An 18,955-nucleotide genomic window follows, 5' to 3' on the forward strand; every position below is an offset into this window, starting at 1 on the left:
CTCTGCCTGAATAACCTTCAAATTTCTTATGAGATAACATATGCTCCCATCTAGATATGTTGAAAGTGATCTTCCATGTCACGTCTGCTGCAGAATTACAAATAGGATCCTCAGGTGTCAACGTGGTGCATAGGCCTCAAGATTTTATGGTTCTTTCTCTCTAGGTTATATTGAATACTCTCTCTACAAGATACTTATTTATTTTTATTATTAATATTTATTTTTATTTTTTCTCTCTTTTGAGACAGTATAATTTCTCAGAGTTCTATCTTTGAGAAAAAAATAAGCCTTTCTTTGGGAAAGAGGAGACAAGGCTTGCAACAAGCACCTCAGTCCTACAGTACCTGGTGACTCTGAGTTAGACTTTGAGAAGAGCAGCACATTTAAAGTCCACCTAAGCACTGAATATGCTTTTGACCCACTGGTTTACTGCCCCCCTCAGGTCCCTGTTCAGATTCTTCATATGTTCCCACTGACAGAGGAGGCAACTGGTAGTCATAGACTCTTCGTATCACTTTTCTGTGGCCCATCCTATATCCTGTATGAGGTTGTAGAGCACTAGGTTTTACTACTGGGTTGTGAAATTCTCTTTTTTGTTTTTACCTCTCATGGAAGAGAGCTGCATCATACTCTGATCCAGCATAATTAGACTATAACTGATAAATATTTCAGCGTGATCCTGTAGAGCGTTTTAGAACTGGAAAAGAAAAATCAAGTTCCTGAAAACAGAGCTGGCAAAAGCATTTCTGACCAACATATTCTTATAGATAAAAAATGTCTCACATAATGACTTTTAATGATCATATTTTGATTTTGTAACTGAACAGACTACAACTTGAGTAGACAAACAACATTCTCACTTTAATTTTGATGTTTTACATCTCACCAAATTATTTATTTGCAATTACTACAGGGGAGAGGATTACCCATTCTTTTCTTTCAATCATTGACCTATATTACATAGTTTGAGAAAGCATTATTTTCATCTTTAGTGTGATCATCAGTGATTTTCTCTCTTCTGGAGTGCTAAAGTGGGATTGCATTATCTCAGCCTTTAGTTCATGCTAGCCTGATTTGGACTTTGTTGCCATAGTAACTATTCCTGCAGGAGTTTTATCAGGGGTTAAAGAAAATCCACACAGCTCTCACAGCTGCAGATAATGCCACTATGTTTCCAATTCCAAGTAAGACCTCCTTAGTCTACCCATACACATTCCCATCATTTCTTACCTGTGTCAAAAGAAATTGATCTTAGCTGCTACGTATGTTCAATCATACTTCTAAAAGGTCTAGCTTGTTCTCTGGTTTCCAGAAAGCACTGGAAACCACAAGACATCCCCTGCAGAAATTAAAATATGCACTGCATAGCAGTTTATTCTTGATCTCACCTAAAAGAAATTCTCTGCAGGACTTTCAGTATAATGGATGAGATTCCTTGCACAGGTGCAGCTGCAGCCTCAGCCAGTTGCCATAGATGCTTGACAGTCAGCCAAGAAATTCTCTCCATGACTGCTCAAAATAAGCAGTATTCCTGCCTGGCATTTCCCAACAAAGTTTTCAGATGGGTTGGCAAGTTAGTCTCCTGCTGAAAAATGGTGGACAATAAACTGTTCTATCTAAATTCAGTTACTTTATTTAGCAGTGCAGAACACAGTCTTTTCTTGTTCATTTTTTGCTTTCCTCCAGTAATTCCAGTTCAGTGGCAGTTACCTGTTTTTAGCTGTTTTCAAGGGCAATGTGTATGGTCAAGAAGTTCCTTAAGTTCTGATTGTTCTGACTGCAGATCTGATATTCAATGCTGAAAACACAGCATCGCTAGAGTTGGTTCCATCAATACAGAATCCAAACATATAGCTGGAGGAAAAAAAAAAAAAAGGAAAAAAGAAAAAAAAAAAAAAAAGCAAATAATAGACTATCACCCTAGAAAAGTAGAAAAGTAAGATCACTTGGAGCTTGAAATCTTGAGAATGTTATTTCCTGGAATTCAAGCAATATTACTTTTGCTACTGTCTTGTGTAACTATGTTAACGTACACTTTTGTGACACTATTTAAGCATCCAATTATTCTCATGAAAAGCTATCACTTGCATTCATCTTAAATTCACATAACCCTTAGCTGAAAGCTATCAAAACCCTGGACCTGGCCTAGGCACTCACACAAAATTCTTGTGAAGCCATGGAAGCAATCAGATAGAAAATCCTTTCCCAAGATAATGCTGGTTTGGAGCTACACTTGTGCTATACTCAAATCCCATCTGCTCTTTGTTCTTTGAACAGGCCGTATAAAATATATATGGCCTAGAACAAGATATAATGTTCCTGAAATCTCACCTTCAGCGAAAAGTGTATGGTTGTCAGAGAACCCATCGCTGCAGTTTTCCATCCACTCCTATTATTTTTGTTTTTGCTATTACCACAGTGCCTAGGAGCTACCTCAGGGAGCTTCCATAAGAGTCTTGTTTCTACAAGATGCTCCCAGAGAGGCTGTTTCCAAATGTTGTGTGCAGGCACACATGCCAATAGCTATCCTCTGAAAATAAAATAAAATAAAATAAAATAAAATAAAATAAAATAAAATAAAATAAAATAAAATAAAATAAAATAAAATAAATAAAAGTACTCATAGCTCTATGGTGAAAACTGCATTCCCTTTTAGAAGAGAATTCTAAACTTCAGCTCTTGACCTGAATCCCTTTTCAGGTGCATATTCATACTTCTTTATTTCTGGTTTTTAAAGTATAGCATTATTTCCTGAAAAATAAATCAAGAAATGTCCTTCCATTATTATCTAATTATCATTAAAGTTTATACAAAGCCAGACAGTGGATGGAAATTCAAAGACTTGTAATTCCCTCTCTAACTTATTAATTATTATATTATATGCATTATAAATGACACAAAAGAGTAAATGAAGGATTTCATATTCGCGTTAACTATGAAACTTGACTCTGCCATCTTCTGAAAATATCCAAGCTTTGATATAACTGTATTTGTCTTGAAAGATTATTTTTAAACAATCAATCAAACAAACAAAATTCTCTGATGGAAATAATGTAATTTCACATATTCTTTGTTTCACCCAAGATTTGCTGGAAATTATGCTGTGCAAGAGCATTACTGTATTTGATATTCAGAGATGGAAAAAATGAAAATGAATGAGGCAGCCCTCATTTTATCATGAGAATTTGGCACTGTTGCTAAATCAAATTATTAATGAATACATGATGACTTCAGGGTTCATTACACTGTTCTTTTATTTCTAAAAATTTGAATCCTATGGTCTTCAAATGTGAAGCAATACTTTTATCAGAGAATTGGCACACAGTGCTTTATTGCTTTCTTTATAACTAAAAAGCTGTAAATGTAACTTTCCATTATTAAGAAATGACCTATAGTGCAAGTAAGTATTGTATTAGAAGCACAGAGTCGTAGAATGGTTTGGGTGGAAGAGACCTTAAAAATTATTTAGTTCCAACCTTCCTGACATGCCCATGAGCAACACCCTTCAGCAAGAAGAAAACCCTGCATAACAAGTTCAGGTTTCCTCTACACACTGAACTCTGTATCAATACCAGATACTGATACATCCAGATAAGCTTTATAGAACACTACACAGTTATTTAAATTCAGATGTGTAAAAGGTATTCTTTATATTAATTCTCTCACTGTACTAAGAGTTACTATATTATATGCAATATATAAATATTCTGATGATAACCAATTTCTACTTTTTCATATGAGAGCATTTGGAAAATATTTAGAACTGAAATCCTAAGGATTTTCAATACATATTTTGTACAGTTCCCAATCTACTGTTCTCATGCACACAAAAATTGTGATTTTGCCATTCAGATTTCATGCATTTAAACCTATCCAAAAAGTTCCTAGTTACATTAAGGAGATACCTTCATTTCTTGGCAGTGCTGTGGAAAACACAGGCATGGCTGGAACATCAGTGTTCAAGTTATGAATTAACCACTTTTGATTTTTGGACTTCTTTGAGATTTTGCACCTTTTCAAACTGTTTGTGAAATTGTATTGAATGTTTTCTATGAAATGTGTGGTCACTGACTTCAAACATTTGCTGTCTTTAGTGCATGAGTGGGCACATGAGGAATTTTTCTGCTCTCTGGCAAGTTTACTGATAATTTTAAATTAAAGAATAGACAACAAACAGAATTGTTCACATGCAAATATTTTGTTCATATGTAGGAAAAACAGATCGACCATCACAGGAATATTTGTGAATATCACATAAGAAAAACCTAGTAACAATTGAACCAAAATACTTGCTGGGAATCTGAAGACCTGCTGACTTTTTGGGCAATCAACCATCTCTCCTTCAAAGTCACAGTGCATTTCTCCTTACCAAGGGACTTACTTGGTGTAACATAAAATGATATGGTAGGATTTTTCAAAGGAGTGGAGCAATATCATGTCTGCTGAACAGATTTACAGTTATACTGATAATTTTAATGATGAGGATTACGTGTCTTATGGTTTGGGATATAAATTGCTTTCTGTGGGGGTGAGGAAATCATTCCCATCATTTCCTCTACAAAATTGATTTTGTCAAGGCATATTATGGGGCTTTTTATTGGATAGCTGAAAAAGGGAATAAAAATTTGCCTTCTTCTGATACGCTATGCTACATAGCTAAACTAATTAAGTATGACAAATTCAAGTTAGTGAAATTACAGTAATATTAAACAATGCTGTTCCACATGTAATATATTACTGGCACTTTCACCAATATTGTTGCTAGCAGAGTGATATGTTAGGAGAAAGTATGTCTGGCTCATGCAGACTGACACTGTTTGAATAATGCAAAACTTCAACACTGCAGGCTAACCACAACACTAGAAAGAAACTGTGATAATTGTTGCACTAAGCAAGATTTTATCCCAGTACTTCTGTGAGTCATAGTTGCTCTCCATTGGCCTCGTGACAACCCTGTTTCTTTTCTTTGACTTGCATTGTCAGTGCAAGTGCAAAAAGCGCTAAAAACTACTGTGAAGATTTTGGGATTTCCAGACAGCAAATTATCAAATGACATTGCCTGTAAGATTGTCAGGCATCCAAAACATATAGCAGGCTAAAGCATGTCCCATAAAGAGTGTAAATGATGTTTGTACATGTTTGGTAAAGCAGAAAGTTACACAAATCAACTTCTGTAAAACCGTTTTTCTAGTTCTTAGAAATAGAGAGTCAAAATTGCATTACTAGAAAAGGAAAGAGGAAGCAATAAGATGAGGGATTACTCTCTTTTTCCCTGAAACAGAAGAGAAAGGAGAAAAAAATACTTTTGAAACCTTGAGCCTGTCTGCCAGAAAGGGAACTTATCCATAGATAATATAGATATACAAAGATACAAAATTCTCATCTGGAAAATGATTGCCAAAACAAGGACTGGATTTCATCTAAAAAGTAAAAACAAAAGGGAGAAATTTACTCTGTGAACAAAGCACTGCCTAAATGTGATTTGTAATATCTTTTCATTGAGCTACAGAAGCACTGCTGAACGGTTGAGCTGAGGTGCTGAGCTTGCACCTGCAGAGCCAAATACAGCTCAGTTCCATTTGCAGAGAAAAATGGGATTATTCTCTAGACATAAGAATCTCTAGCATCAGTCTTTTAAAAGAAAAACAGCTTATGACTTTCTGAACACAACCAGATGGCTATCAGATACAGCAATTGCACTAAAGCCAAAGACATGTATTTTGAGATAGATCATCAGGTTAAAAAATATTCATTGATTTCAATAGGTTTTCAACCATTTTCACCATTTTTCTAATACTAGGGAGTTTGTTATGACTGAACAGCATTTGGAAAAGAATATGTCCTGTTGATTTGCTATAGATGCAGACTAAATGCAGACACATCAGTTGAACCACTCTGTTTTACAGAAGGATAATTGCTAGGATCTTGTTTCTAGATATTTTAATATTCCTTGAATATGACAAGTAAGATGATCTGCTATATTTGAGCTGCTATACTATTTTTTTTCATTAGACTCTCAATGACCTCTCTTAAAATTAGTTCACTGGTTGATTTGTATTCCATAGGGTGCTCATTACTGTTAGTGTACAACATCCCATGAATATAAAAATTACCCTAAAAATGGCAATTTCAGCTTTCATTATAAGGTCTTTTTCACAGTCAGCAGTGTGTCTGTGGTTGAAGTTAGTCAAGCAGTAAGTAATTAAGAAAATTTACTGTACCATGACTGCATGCATTTCACCATGTGAGACAGGAGACATATACATTAGAATTTTCTTATGACGCTTTCTTGGTTATTTTTTGTTGGTTTTTTTTACTTTGTTTTGCTTTGTTTTTTGTTTTTTTTTGTTTTTTATTCTTGGGTGATGTGTGGGACATCTACCCAGTCTATGTATCGCCCAAAAGCCTTACACTGTCAGTCCATTAGCATCTGTATTGATGCCTTAGAAGTATCAGAGTGTTGACATTATCACTTACAGCTAGTAATTCTGCTTTACAAGAGCCAAATAAAGTTAGTTCAGTGCAGGGCTGTGTAAATTTTCCCTAGAGACTCCAGAGTGTACAGTTACAGGAGACCTGCCTTGGTACAGGTTTTATTTTGTAGACCATTACCTACTCTCACTGCTCATAGATGTCTGGAATCCTGCAGAGTGCTCCAGATACAGATACTGCATTCTCTTCATGCACAATAAAGAGAATTAGATAAGGCCACACTTTCATTTCAAATAGTAACCAGAAATCAAATAAACCTATGTGATATAATAAATGTTGTATTAACCACTTCCATAGTCTGTAAAGACTACAGACATTCCAGAAATATGTTGATTAGTAATTAGCACAAAGCAGATGGGAAGTCATGCTGTCTCCCCAGGAAGTTAATGCAAACTAGTTACAGTATTTATACACTGTTGAGACTACCCTGCTAAAAAGTGTTTTAAATAAATAGTAGAACTGGAATTATCTTGACATTTCAGTTAAAAATAGGGGTAAGACCAAATACTGAATTTGAAATTAGATTCAAGTTCGTGCTGAAAAGAGATCAGGAGTTCTCTATATCCACAAATGATCATTCTTGTGTTTAAATTCTATTTCCTTCTTACAATGTGTTCTTTAAAGGCACGTGCTTTAAATCTGTATTTTTATTTGTCATCTTTTAACACTACTGAACCTCCTGTTCCTCACTCCAGATCCTGAATGCAATTAATTAAAGCCTCATTATGTAAGTGGCTGGTACTTTCCTACCCTATATATTGCAGCTTTTCACTTACTTATTCAAATGATTGGATGATCAGAGCAAAATGAATAGCAGTTAATTCAAAAAGCTAAGGAATTTGGACTGTTGATGCCATTTTGAGATGATCCTACAAAAATAGATAAGCAACTTCATCCTTCTTTTGCCAAGAGGGTTCTATCTCCCATATCAATCCTAAATATAAGTATGCCAGTAATGTACGTTGAGAAATACACCCATATTTATCTAGGCCAGCATTTTGTGGTTGAGCTGTGACCTTTGCTGGGAAAAGAATAAACAGCAAAGATGCCTTTATGTAGGTATAACCTGAAAATGTAGTTTTGAAACTGAGTCTGAGACCTATGGTTGTTTTACTGTGAAGACTGCGAGAAAAATCCCAAAATGTGAGAAATTAGAAGAGGGAATTTATTAAGTTCAATTTTTTAAGCATGTGTCTGGATTTATAATGCGTTTATTTTTTGAGGTTTCTCAAATGTTATCCTTAGCTGGAATAAAACAGCGAGTAAATAGGAAAGTTGGTTTGACATAAGCAGCTTTTGGAAAATTAATTGTGATCCAGGGACGAGAAATCACATAACTGCAAATGTCTTTTGTGTCTTTAAAAGAAATATAGATCTCCATCCTCCAACCAGAAAAAACTAGAGCACAAGTTTATAAACTGCATATTATTCCACATGATTATTTCTATCCAACAGATTATTTCAAAGAGAACGATCAGAGTGATCCTGAACCCACAGGGGACAACTCCAGATTTTATCAATCTATTAAGAAACACTTTGAGGAGAAAAAAAGTGGCTCATCATCATTTGTGTCCTCCATTGAAGATGAGCAGAAACCCCTGTTCTCTGGGATAGCTGATTACCCATCTGTAACAGAGAAAACTACAGAGCTGGACTTTGAAGAAATGATTCATGCAACAGAAGAAATTCTTACTGACAAAAGAAGTGACTCTTGCAAAGGTAATATAACTGGTACTATTTCTTAAAGTTTGATTAGACATCTTTTTTGGTTTGATTATCAAAATCATTTTCTTAATGATCCTATTCTTTACATAATTGTTATGTTTGTGTTTTCTGAAGAACAAACAAGAACATCTATTTTAGATCAAAAATTAATATTTCTGAAGAGGACCACTATAGTTTGATACAATGACTGTGGAACCAAATTACAGAACCTCACAAAGGCTATTCCAGGTTTTGTTAACAAATAATCTCCTATCTGAACTGCCTCAGGACAGATATGTAAACAAAATCTCCAAAACTGTCAACCATTTCACTTGAGTGTCCAAGGATGAAAAGTACAATCAAATCAAGCGAGTATGATATGCCAGGGTTGGCTGACAGTACAAAATCCTACATAATGAGTTAAATAAGTCTAGGAGTTGTTCAGATAATTAGTTCCATTCTCTGCATTGATGATGCACAAACAAAATTTAGTGAAAGTAGCTCATAACAGCTTGAAGAAATGTTATCTCATTTTGTTGTATGTGTCGATGAAAATCATCACATCTACAAGGAAAACGTAAGAACAAAGATTTGGTCTTTTGTATTTAAGAAATGATAAAAAAAACTAGGAAGCATCAGTTAACTTTACAAAGGGTTTAATCACAATCAATCACATTTAAAATTACATTGAATATATTAAAATTTTCATTTTCTCATTGATGTGAAGGAGAAATAATGAAAACCCATAGATTAATATATTCAGTCTTGCTGAAAGTTCATTTGTAACTGTTTCAGTCTGAAGGGAAGAATTACATACTTACAGTTTAATACTGTCTTCCCCAGCATTTTGTTTAGAGTCAGTTTAACCATTTAATAATTGTTCAATAAACTTTGAATTTTAGGCTATAATTTTAAAATATTCTGATTATTAATCAGGACAAACAATATATTTTTTTCATTTTAAAGTTATGATTGCATGAAGTTTGGTCTCTTCAGGATAGGATCATAGCAGTATGAACACATAAACTTCTTGCATACTTAATACAATCTGTAAGCTTACCTTTCCACTACTGATAGCCAGAATCATGTCCTGGAAGCTATAGCAACGTTTTCCAAGGCAACCTACTGCAGATTTTATATGAGTTAAATTTAGCATGTATAAAGGTTACATATTTTGATTAAGACTACATTATTTTTTTTTAGGCCGTTAACTAGAACTTCCAATAGTTTGTGTGAAAGCTCAGTCAATAAAATATGATCAGTTTTATGCTTTAAACTGCTACTCCTGCTATTCATTAGAAGTTGTTTGTTTACCGGAAAGATAGTTATAAACATAACAAAATTTTGTAATAAACTCTAATCGTATGTATGTATGTAAATATGTAACTGATACATATTTAGCTATCTTCAATCTTTTTTTAACCCTTGATCCTTACTGTTGATGAATAGAAAGAAAATAACAATATATTGAATACTGTAGCCAGAAACTTTATACAAGTCTTTTCATAATCCTGAAATGCAAATCTTAACATTAAAATATGTCTCTTCTCATAAGATCTGGTAATTTTTCCATAGCTGCTAATCTGCTACAGAAAAATACTGTTTTCTTTTCTTCCTATGTTTGGGCTATAAGATTGATTCATGAGGTGAACCACATTACACACTTATTGATTTACCTCTCAGACTAAGATTCTTCAAGCCATGGAAAACCAGTGCGGGTTATAAAGCTATAACTGTTGTTGAGTCTTTCTGAAAAAGCACATGCCTATGGAAGTACTTGAAAGGATGCTTAGAACAGTACAATCCCATATCCCACAAGAGATAAGTCAAGAGTTTTGCTTACAGTGTATGATCTTATTTTATAATTTGAGTGCCAATTCATTTCCTTTGTCATAAATTGTTTATTTTAATAGTCTATAAATACATATTCTGGGACAAAAATCATTTGTAATTTCCCCAGAATAACAGACATCATTGGAAACTGAGATTTTACTGAATGATTTATTGAGTAAAATAGCCAGCAACGTGGTTTTACAGGGCATTAAAAAGTAATGAAATATAAGATCAGTATTTTTAGTTTCTATTCCACTGGATTTACAATATCAATTATAGCTGTGGCCATAAATGAAAATTTTACCCCTGGATTTGTTGTAAGATTGCTCCCTTCCTTTGCTGAGAGCTTTCCAGATTCCTTGGACACGGCAAGTTGTGACACATGTACCCACTAAATCCAAATTACATGCTTCTCTGACATTGTTTTCCTCTCCTTCTGTTGGCTTAAGTGGACTGGGAACCTGAATATGTATCTGTGTAGCCAAGACAAAATCTCTTTTCCCTTCCTTCTGTTTATTGCATAAAATCAGTTATAGGTCATGTCACATGAAATCCAAATACTCTACAGCTCCAGGATACTTTCTACCACCTGCTAACCAAACAGCACATAATATAGTAAGCAGCTATTTCTGATTCAGAAAAGGAGAAAGTCTCTTCCTCTGCTCAGAGGCATGTAGTGAGAGCTCCCCTTCCTGGCTAAGTCTATTTGAAACAGTAGATCTAAAAAGCAAATTTCTTTTTCTTTCTTTTTTTTTCCTGTTTCTTTCTTTCTGTTTCTTGTTGCTTTCTTCATAGACCAACTCTGCTTAAAGGTGTGATTGAACAGGATTAGTTAATAGCATTTGGACAAGCCTCTCATATGTCACTCACACTCAGTTTTTTCTTCTTTTCTTTGAAACATGGCTCTGGTTGATGTTGTTTGCTTAGAAAAATTTCCCAAGTGTAAAATGAGCGTAACCTAAGATGAGTTATCAGCATGCAGTGCCAAAAAAGGTGTTAGGAGAACCCTGAAAATAGCATTCAGGAACTACTGAATGGTGCAGGATTCACATCCAACTATGACTGAGGCTGACACCTGATAAGCGGTCAAGGATTTGCTCCAGTTGTACAAAAGCAGCTGCCTGAGCACAGTAAGAACATTTAATGTATTTTGTGACTTTACATAGTTAAATAATTACAACTATTACTCTAATGGGAGATGTTCCAAAGAGGTTTTAAAGTTTCAATAGCCTTTTTTTTTTTTTTTTTCCAGGACAGAGGAGAATCTGAGCAATATGAAGCAATTTTTGATTGCATATGACAAAAGATTGATTCAAAATAACAAAAGCTGAGGATCATAGAATCATAGAATGGTCTGGGACCTTAAAGGTCACCTAGTCTCAACCCCCTGCTATGCGCAGGGCTGTCAACCATCAGACCAGGCTGCCCAGAGCCACATCCAACATGGCCTTGAATGCCTCCAGGGATGGGGCATCCACAACCCCCTTAAGCAACCTGTTCCAGTGCGTCACCACCCTCTGTGTGAAAAATTCTCTCCTAATCTCTAACCTAAACCTCCCATCTCAGCTTAAAACCATCCCCTAATGAGGATGATGTGTAAATATGTAGAAACAGAACTGTTCATCATAAATATGTCACCCGTAGGCTCTGCAAAACTCACAGCAAGATCTTTATATCAATATGGGTATGCACAACTTCTATATCCCATGATAAATTGTAACATTTCACCAGTTTGGTGAAAAGGAAAAACAGCCTGAAATAAGGAATGTAAACTAATTTAAAAATGCATAGATGTGTAAATTAAACAAATTGAAAGAGGATGAAAAAAAATAGCTCAAACAGTAAAAAGAGAAGGAGTGCACTTCAGTTATTTTTGAAGTCAGTTGCAGCATTTGGCTAAGAAATGCTAGGGACAAAATGAATGGGATTTGTGCAAGCAGGTACAGGCTGGGGCCTGGAATAGTCATGATCATTTTCTACACAGGACGAATATAAATACGAAGGACCCATACAAAGACTAATTTTTTATTTATTTGTGTAAAAGATATACAAGATTAGAAGGGAAACTAATATGAACAATCTAACTGAACCTCTATAGTAAAACCTAATTATGCATTTGAGTATTTTAGCTTGTGGTAAATTTACTGTTTGCACCTTAGTCCAAAATGTTACCCATAGTTCAAACAGAACTTTATATATGTATTTACCATGAAAGTTAATTCATGACCTAGCAATGCAAAATATTTCATTGTGTTACAAGTCATAGAATACTAAACAAAATCAATTGGCCCCCTTTACATCACAGTACAGCACCAGTCTCTGAAACATACTTTACATACTGACATAAGGGTTGGGTTGGAGGCTTATGATGCTAAAACTACATCAGTGCAAATCTTTTTCCTTTTGAAAGTAATAACCAATTTAGCTTTGGTTATTTGGTTTGGTTTGGAGACATTCCAGCACACTGTAATGCACGTCAAATGCTGTAAATGCAATGTAGCAAGTTCTCTTTTTTTACACCAAAAAGCTGACCAGTAAATACAGCTAAGGACATCATTTCATACACTTGATCTGAAGCAAATATGTCTCATTTCAGCTTGAGAAAACTGGGGATTCACTTTTAAAAAATAAGAAAACTAAAGAAATAGAAGTCATTACTCAGCAGCACTCTTATGATATTGACTATATATAAAGCTACTTTGTATATGTACAGCTTAAAATATTAGCATGTTGCTACCCTTATGTTAACATTTTATAATTTTTGGATGTGTCCACTGTTATTTTTCCTTAAACACTGGTAAGGAATAAAGACAGTTCAGACAAATTTCCACCACATCAAGTTGTTTCCTAAGGTTTGGAGAAACACTGGAAAATGGGATGTTCTAGTGGTGCCAACCCTTTTTAACAGCATGTGTGTAAATCTATACTTTTCCTATATTTTGTTTATTTTTCCTTAGATATCACTGATAAAAGAAACTGGGAGGAACAGAACGTGAGGGAATACCAAGACTCCCCAAGTCACTCAGCATTACCACACGTAACGTGGGGTATCTGCGATACTGAAAGTGACTATGTATATGGAGAAGTAGAGAATCGATTAGATTTACTTCAAGAGCAACTCAACAGGTAAAAACAGAGATATTATAAAAATATATATTTGTAAAAGGGTCTACAATTCTATTTATATCAATGATTCTATAGTAGGAATGAAATTGCATAGGAGATCTCCAAAGGTATTTGTATCTTCAGAGGCTACAAAAAAAAAAAAGTGTTGCACATATGAATTCGTAGCAGCCTAAATATCACCTAAATTCAGCCTTCCAGATTCTTGGTAAAAAAAAAACAATTCTGGGAATGCTGAGTACAAAAAATGCTGAGTAATTACATCACTTACCTCTAGGTACCCACATTAATGACTGTGAATTGCCTTGTAGAAGAGCCTTTCTCATTATTTTTTGAATGAGAAAATAACATTGTTACCAATAAACTAAGATATAAATTGTTATGCATTTTATTTAACACTTTTATTCTTTAACTGTTTTCATGTTTATAAACCCTTTCATGATTTCAAGATTTTAATATTTTCTGGATCTTCTAGGAATGCTATGTTTTAGGCAGTATTCTGTCTTATGTCAGAACTGGCTTGCTGGACTAAAATGCAGGATCACTTTCACCTGTCTTTTTCCATGCCAAGTCAAAGGCCTGGCACGCTAACCAAATTGTTAAAAGGATATTGAGGGCTGGAAAGCCACTGTACCAGGACTCTGTGCCTAGTGTTATCTCTATTTCTCCTCTTTAAGCTTCTGTTTGTGGAGGTTCTGGGCCAAGTACTTCAGGTTCCCCTGTTTGTTTTTGCTTGTTTGGCATGATGTGGACCAGTTTAAATCATGGAGAAAGGAGGAAGAATGATGAATAAACATAATCGCTTGAACTCTTTGATGTGAAATACAGAGAAAACCTTACGAATTGCTGACACAATAAGAAGGAAGACATTTTATAATTAACTCAAAGCAAGAGACAAGTGCTGATGCAAGTCCACCAATGCTATATCCCTTATATTCACTGAGATACTGAATCTCAAGTTTAGCAGACAGAAGTTCTCTGGATGGTGGCGTGCTGCTGCTGCTGCTGCATTATTTTCCCCTGTGGCACAAGCATCATGCTTGTGTGAGATCAGCATATTTTCAAGTAGCAAACAACCCAAGGGAGATGAACAAGAGGGCAAGTAGAGCATGGCTGACTAACCTCTGGTTTTGTGCCTTTCATTACAAAAGCTGATGCCACAGAACTAGCTTCTCCCAGTAAATGAAGAAACAGCATCCTAAAAATCCTTTGGGCATACCTTTCAGATTAATTTCATGTATGCCTTTATAAATAAGAGACACAGGTGATGGACAACTCCAAAATGAAAAAAGCACCATGCAAACAGCAGAGATCCTGGTGAAAGCAAAAATCTGTCTTCACAGGATCATTCCTGCTTCTGTAGGGAGTCCAGATAGTAACATTCACAACATTAAAGGCTGCTGACAAAGATCTGTTTACTCTTGTCAGAAGATGAGTGCTGTACAGCAGGCTATATCTGAACTACATTTTGTCTGTCATAGTATGCTTCTATCCTTTCAGCAGCTGAGGGGGCATTATGGGCATTACCTATTGCTGAGCTGGTCAATCATATTGGTAAGCCCATTTGAAAATCATTTCAGTGCTGTGAAATTATATGAATGACATAAGCAGATCAAATGTTTCAGAAGTCATATAAAACTAAAATAAAGGAAAATAAATAGAACTACTGAGTTTGAACATTGGAAACGCTGAAATTACTAATGTCTTATCAGTAAACTTCCACTGTAAAGAAATCTGATCAGATTTATTTTTTGTTTTTAAAATAATGATATTGAAAGAATCTGTCATTTCTAACTGTGGAAGAACACTAGTGTGGTTTTCTGCTTATTTCAGTACATTTTATTAGCATTGGGAAGGTCAGAAATAGTTGCCAGATACATCAAAAATAGTGTCCCATCCTCAGCCAGTACAAATCAACTTAGTTTTGATGGAGAGTGGAGTTATTCCTGTTAACTTCAACGGAAGATCTGATCCCCTCTATTAATTTTTATTCCACGTTTAAGAGACAATAATGAACTCATTCTTAATGTTGCAAAAAGATAACAAGCAAGCTGGCAAGTATGATCTGGGAAGGAAAAGGAAAGCTAGCATGCTTTGGAAAGGCTCAGCACTCCCTCTTCTGTTCTTTCCTAGTAAAGGCATGCTCATGTCACAACAAGAGCTTGCTTTATTAATAAGCTACAAGTTCTTTCTGAATACATCTGTAATCATTATGTTAAAATACATCCAGTCCTGACCACATGTTCACTGATTTTGTTACTTCTTTAGGCTTGAATCCCAGATGACTGCAGATATCCAAACCATACTGCAGCTTCTGCAGAGGCAATCAACACTCATTCCACCTGCCTACAGCATGGTGACTGCAGGCGCAGAGTATCAACAGCCAGCAATCCGGTTTACACAAAATCTTCATCCTGTAGCATCAATTAAAACAGACAGAAGTTTCAGTCCTTCATCTCAGGTTTGTATATGCCCAAAAAAATTAAAAGATCCTCGCTAATCTTGTTAGTTTAATATGGGGGGGGGGGGATCACAACAATTTAGGTGCTTGTTCATTAGTTTAAGGAATATGAAATTACTATTTTGATGTAGCATCTCTGTACTGGACTTTTGATGCTGTAATTTCAGAAACTACATTTTCTGTGAGACTTTTAGAGATTTATACAATGATCTTATAATCTGATCAATTCACTTAATGATCATGCACATCACCAAAATTAGCAGAAATGATAATTATTAGACACAAGTGCAAGCCATCAGAAGCATGAGACCTGCCTGCTTGGGTGCACCTGCCAAAGGTCCCATTCTTGAAGTCCTTAGAAATAGCATAACTGAGCAGGGTGGTCATAAGTATACATAAATATATACTTCTACAGTTAACCAACAGAACTGCAGTCACATTAAATCAAATGTAGTACCATGTAAAAATACTTCAGCACGCTGCTTAACTGTCAAATGCGGATTACCAATAACAGTCTGAATGTGCTAATTTTGAGGAGAAACAAGAACCTAGAAGAGTCTGATAAATTTATTGCCGTATTGTTTATTCTCCTTTCCAGTGTCCTGAATTTCTAGACCTTGAAAAATCGAAACTTAAATCCAAAGAATCTCTCTCAAGTGGAGTACATCTTAACACAGCCTCAGAAGACAACCTGACTTCCTTTTTAGATCAAGAACGTGAACAGTCTGCAGAGTGTCCCCCACAGCATCCTAAACCTTATCTCCCATCAATTAGGCACCCTTCCTTGCCAGAATGTTCAGTAAGCACTGTAGGAATCTTGAGTCTTCATAGGCATGTTTCTGATCCTGGTCTTCCTGGGAAATAATACTTTACTTTTATACTATAATTTCACATAAAAAATGTAAGTGCTTTTAATGGCTGTTTTTCCTTTTTTTGTATTTAAATCCTCTATACTTGACTCAGGGGCTACAAGGAATATATATGCAAAAGTACTGTATATTTTCCTAAATCTGAAGCTTGTAAGGTAAAGTTGAGCAGTTCTGATGTAAATATATATATACACACACACACACTAACTGTATGTTCCAAATGTAAAACTGCCAGCATTCTCAAGGCACCTTATATTTTTATTTTTTACTAAATAACATGCATGTTCTATGATTACAGTTTACGTTGCATGGAGACAACCATTTACTGCTGTCACAGAAACAGTATTTTATTGTGGATATGTCTTCAGAGCAAATAGGAAACCAATAATTTACATAGGAAAAAAACTCCTTCTTGACCAAGCTAAACTCCAAGCAAAAACTTCTAGCTCACTTTTGAAAATTTGGGTTGACTTTTTTGTAGTAAGCTTTTTACAATAAATGGTTACAATTCTGCACCTAGAAAAAAAAATAAATAAGGTAATCAGGTCTTCTAGGTTCAAAACAATCAGGACTTAGAAAGCAGCCTCCTTCCAAACCAGCTGAAACAGGGCAGGACTTTAACAGTGAGGAAAACTGCCACATGCTGGAAAGTATCACGACAGACTGCATCCACAAAACCACATTAATTGAATAGTTGTTTTTTCCAGTACTACTTCATTTTATTTTATTCACAGCATAGAAGTTAACTGTCATGAGCAGGCAGGTACTCTTCATCTGTCACACAAACATAATCAAATGCAATAAATCTAATTTCTATATAACATGGAAGACTGTGTTCCTTTTGTTCAATGCAAGTTATGAAGAACCTGTATAATTAAACGTACATTACAATCTTTTGTTTTATAATTATTAGGGTGGTTGTTTGGAGTTCTCTCTTTTTACTGACTGGCTCATCTACAGCATTCCCAGATAGAGTACATATGTATGTGGACACACATACCACATACACGTTCCCATAGGTGTGCATGTGTGTAAATGATATATGTATATATGTGTATGTATGTGTGTATGTTTATATACACACATACACACAAGTGTGTGTATATACCTACACTTACATGTAGGAGTATAGATATAGAGTTATATATATATATATATATGTATATATGTAAGATCACTTTGAGGAACAATTGTAAACTTTCTTATTACAAAAGAAGTAAGCTTAGCTTGTGTCCAAAGCTGACTACATTAGAATGAAATGATTTAAGGTCCGTAGGCTTTAAATACAGTATGTACTATATGTGCATAATGCTTTGTGAATACTTAGATTTAATTTTATTAAAATATTATTCTGCTTCAAATGTTGTGTTTATTTTAGAAGGAAATGCCTTTTTCTTACTGTTTTAACATATTTAAAATTGTTCACATGATTTTCTAATCTGAAAGCTTTAATGTGAAATTCCTCTGGGAAGAGAACTGATTATAGAAACGCATGTAACCCAGTTAGTGGGTGAGCACTGAAATTTTAACTAAAAATCCCTTTGCTGTAAACCAGTGTGCAGGATAATGCAGTAGTGATTAACCTTCAAATTAATAGATGCATAAATTATACATTGGCTCAGAATAACGTGGCACCTTTAGACATACACAGCAAGTAGATATACACAAAGAGGCTGAATCTTCTCTCCTTTAAAATTTGTGGGACTGTTGAATTACTGAGCAAGGCTCTGCTTCATTTCTGTATGTAAAGATACAAAAATGAATTAACACCCTTTGTAAATTAGAAAAATCCAGCCTCTCTCATATACGATCAAGTCTTCTTCTGCCTCGTGTTACTGCTGATTGCTGAAAGGTTCAAATCATACAACACTCTGCTCTTTCCTCTACCGCAACGATTAGAGTTCTTACTGCATAGTGCCTTGTAAGATTGGATCCCAGGTGACGGCATCGTTGGGCCAGTTGGAATGTTTGCCTCCATATACTCCACTGAAACAGCAGTGCTGAATAAGAAAGTAAAATAGCTTCTGGGTTTTGCTGTTTTTATACCTCAGTGGCAAGCATTAACATATTCTGCTCTAAGTTTAGTAACTATTTGTAGTATCTGTTACAAAGAAGAAATTAGCATTTTCTAAAAAAATATTTCTGGTTATACTACATTTAAAAGAATCTGGTAAAAATTAAAAATAAAATTAATGAAAAGAAGTATAATACATGAGCACTGCTTTACAAAACATGTTTTGCTCAGTTTCATGACTTGGGATTTTATATTTATGCCAACAGACCAACAGTGGAGTAGAGTAACAGAGCTGGGGAAGAGAAAAGTCAGCTGTCACAGTTGTTTCAAGAGAAGGTAAAGCTCCATCCTTCACTCTTTGCAATGGCTCCCAGAGCCTTGTTCCTTCACTTCTCCTTGTACTTATCAAAAAATAATAATAATAAAAAAAATAAAAATAAAAAAAAAATTTAAAAATCT

The 18,955-nt window shown here is 34.9% G+C and overlaps 1 protein-coding gene across 8 annotated transcripts in view; it reads left to right on the forward strand.

The window, feature by feature from the left end:
• Positions 1 to 18,690, forward strand: part of KCNH7 (potassium voltage-gated channel subfamily H member 7) — a 182,343-nt gene extending 163,653 nt beyond the window's left edge. For all 8 annotated transcript variants that reach the window (XM_085553004.1, XM_085553006.1, XM_085553005.1 and 5 more), the window contains 4 exons: positions 7,948 to 8,211; positions 12,987 to 13,155; positions 15,421 to 15,613; positions 16,212 to 18,690. In XM_085553004.1, coding sequence (XP_085409130.1) covers positions 7,948 to 8,211; positions 12,987 to 13,155; positions 15,421 to 15,613; positions 16,212 to 16,478 — 893 coding nt within the window. In that variant the 3' untranslated portion in view covers positions 16,479 to 18,690. The remainder of the gene's footprint in view (positions 1 to 7,947; positions 8,212 to 12,986; positions 13,156 to 15,420; positions 15,614 to 16,211) is intronic.
• The last annotated feature ends 265 nt before the right edge of the window (positions 18,691 to 18,955 follow it).

This window comes from Coturnix japonica, chromosome 7 (genome assembly GCF_054131305.1).
Source record: "Coturnix japonica strain WE chromosome 7, WE-NBRP24, whole genome shotgun sequence".
NCBI classification, from domain to species: domain Eukaryota; kingdom Metazoa; phylum Chordata; class Aves; order Galliformes; family Phasianidae; genus Coturnix; species Coturnix japonica.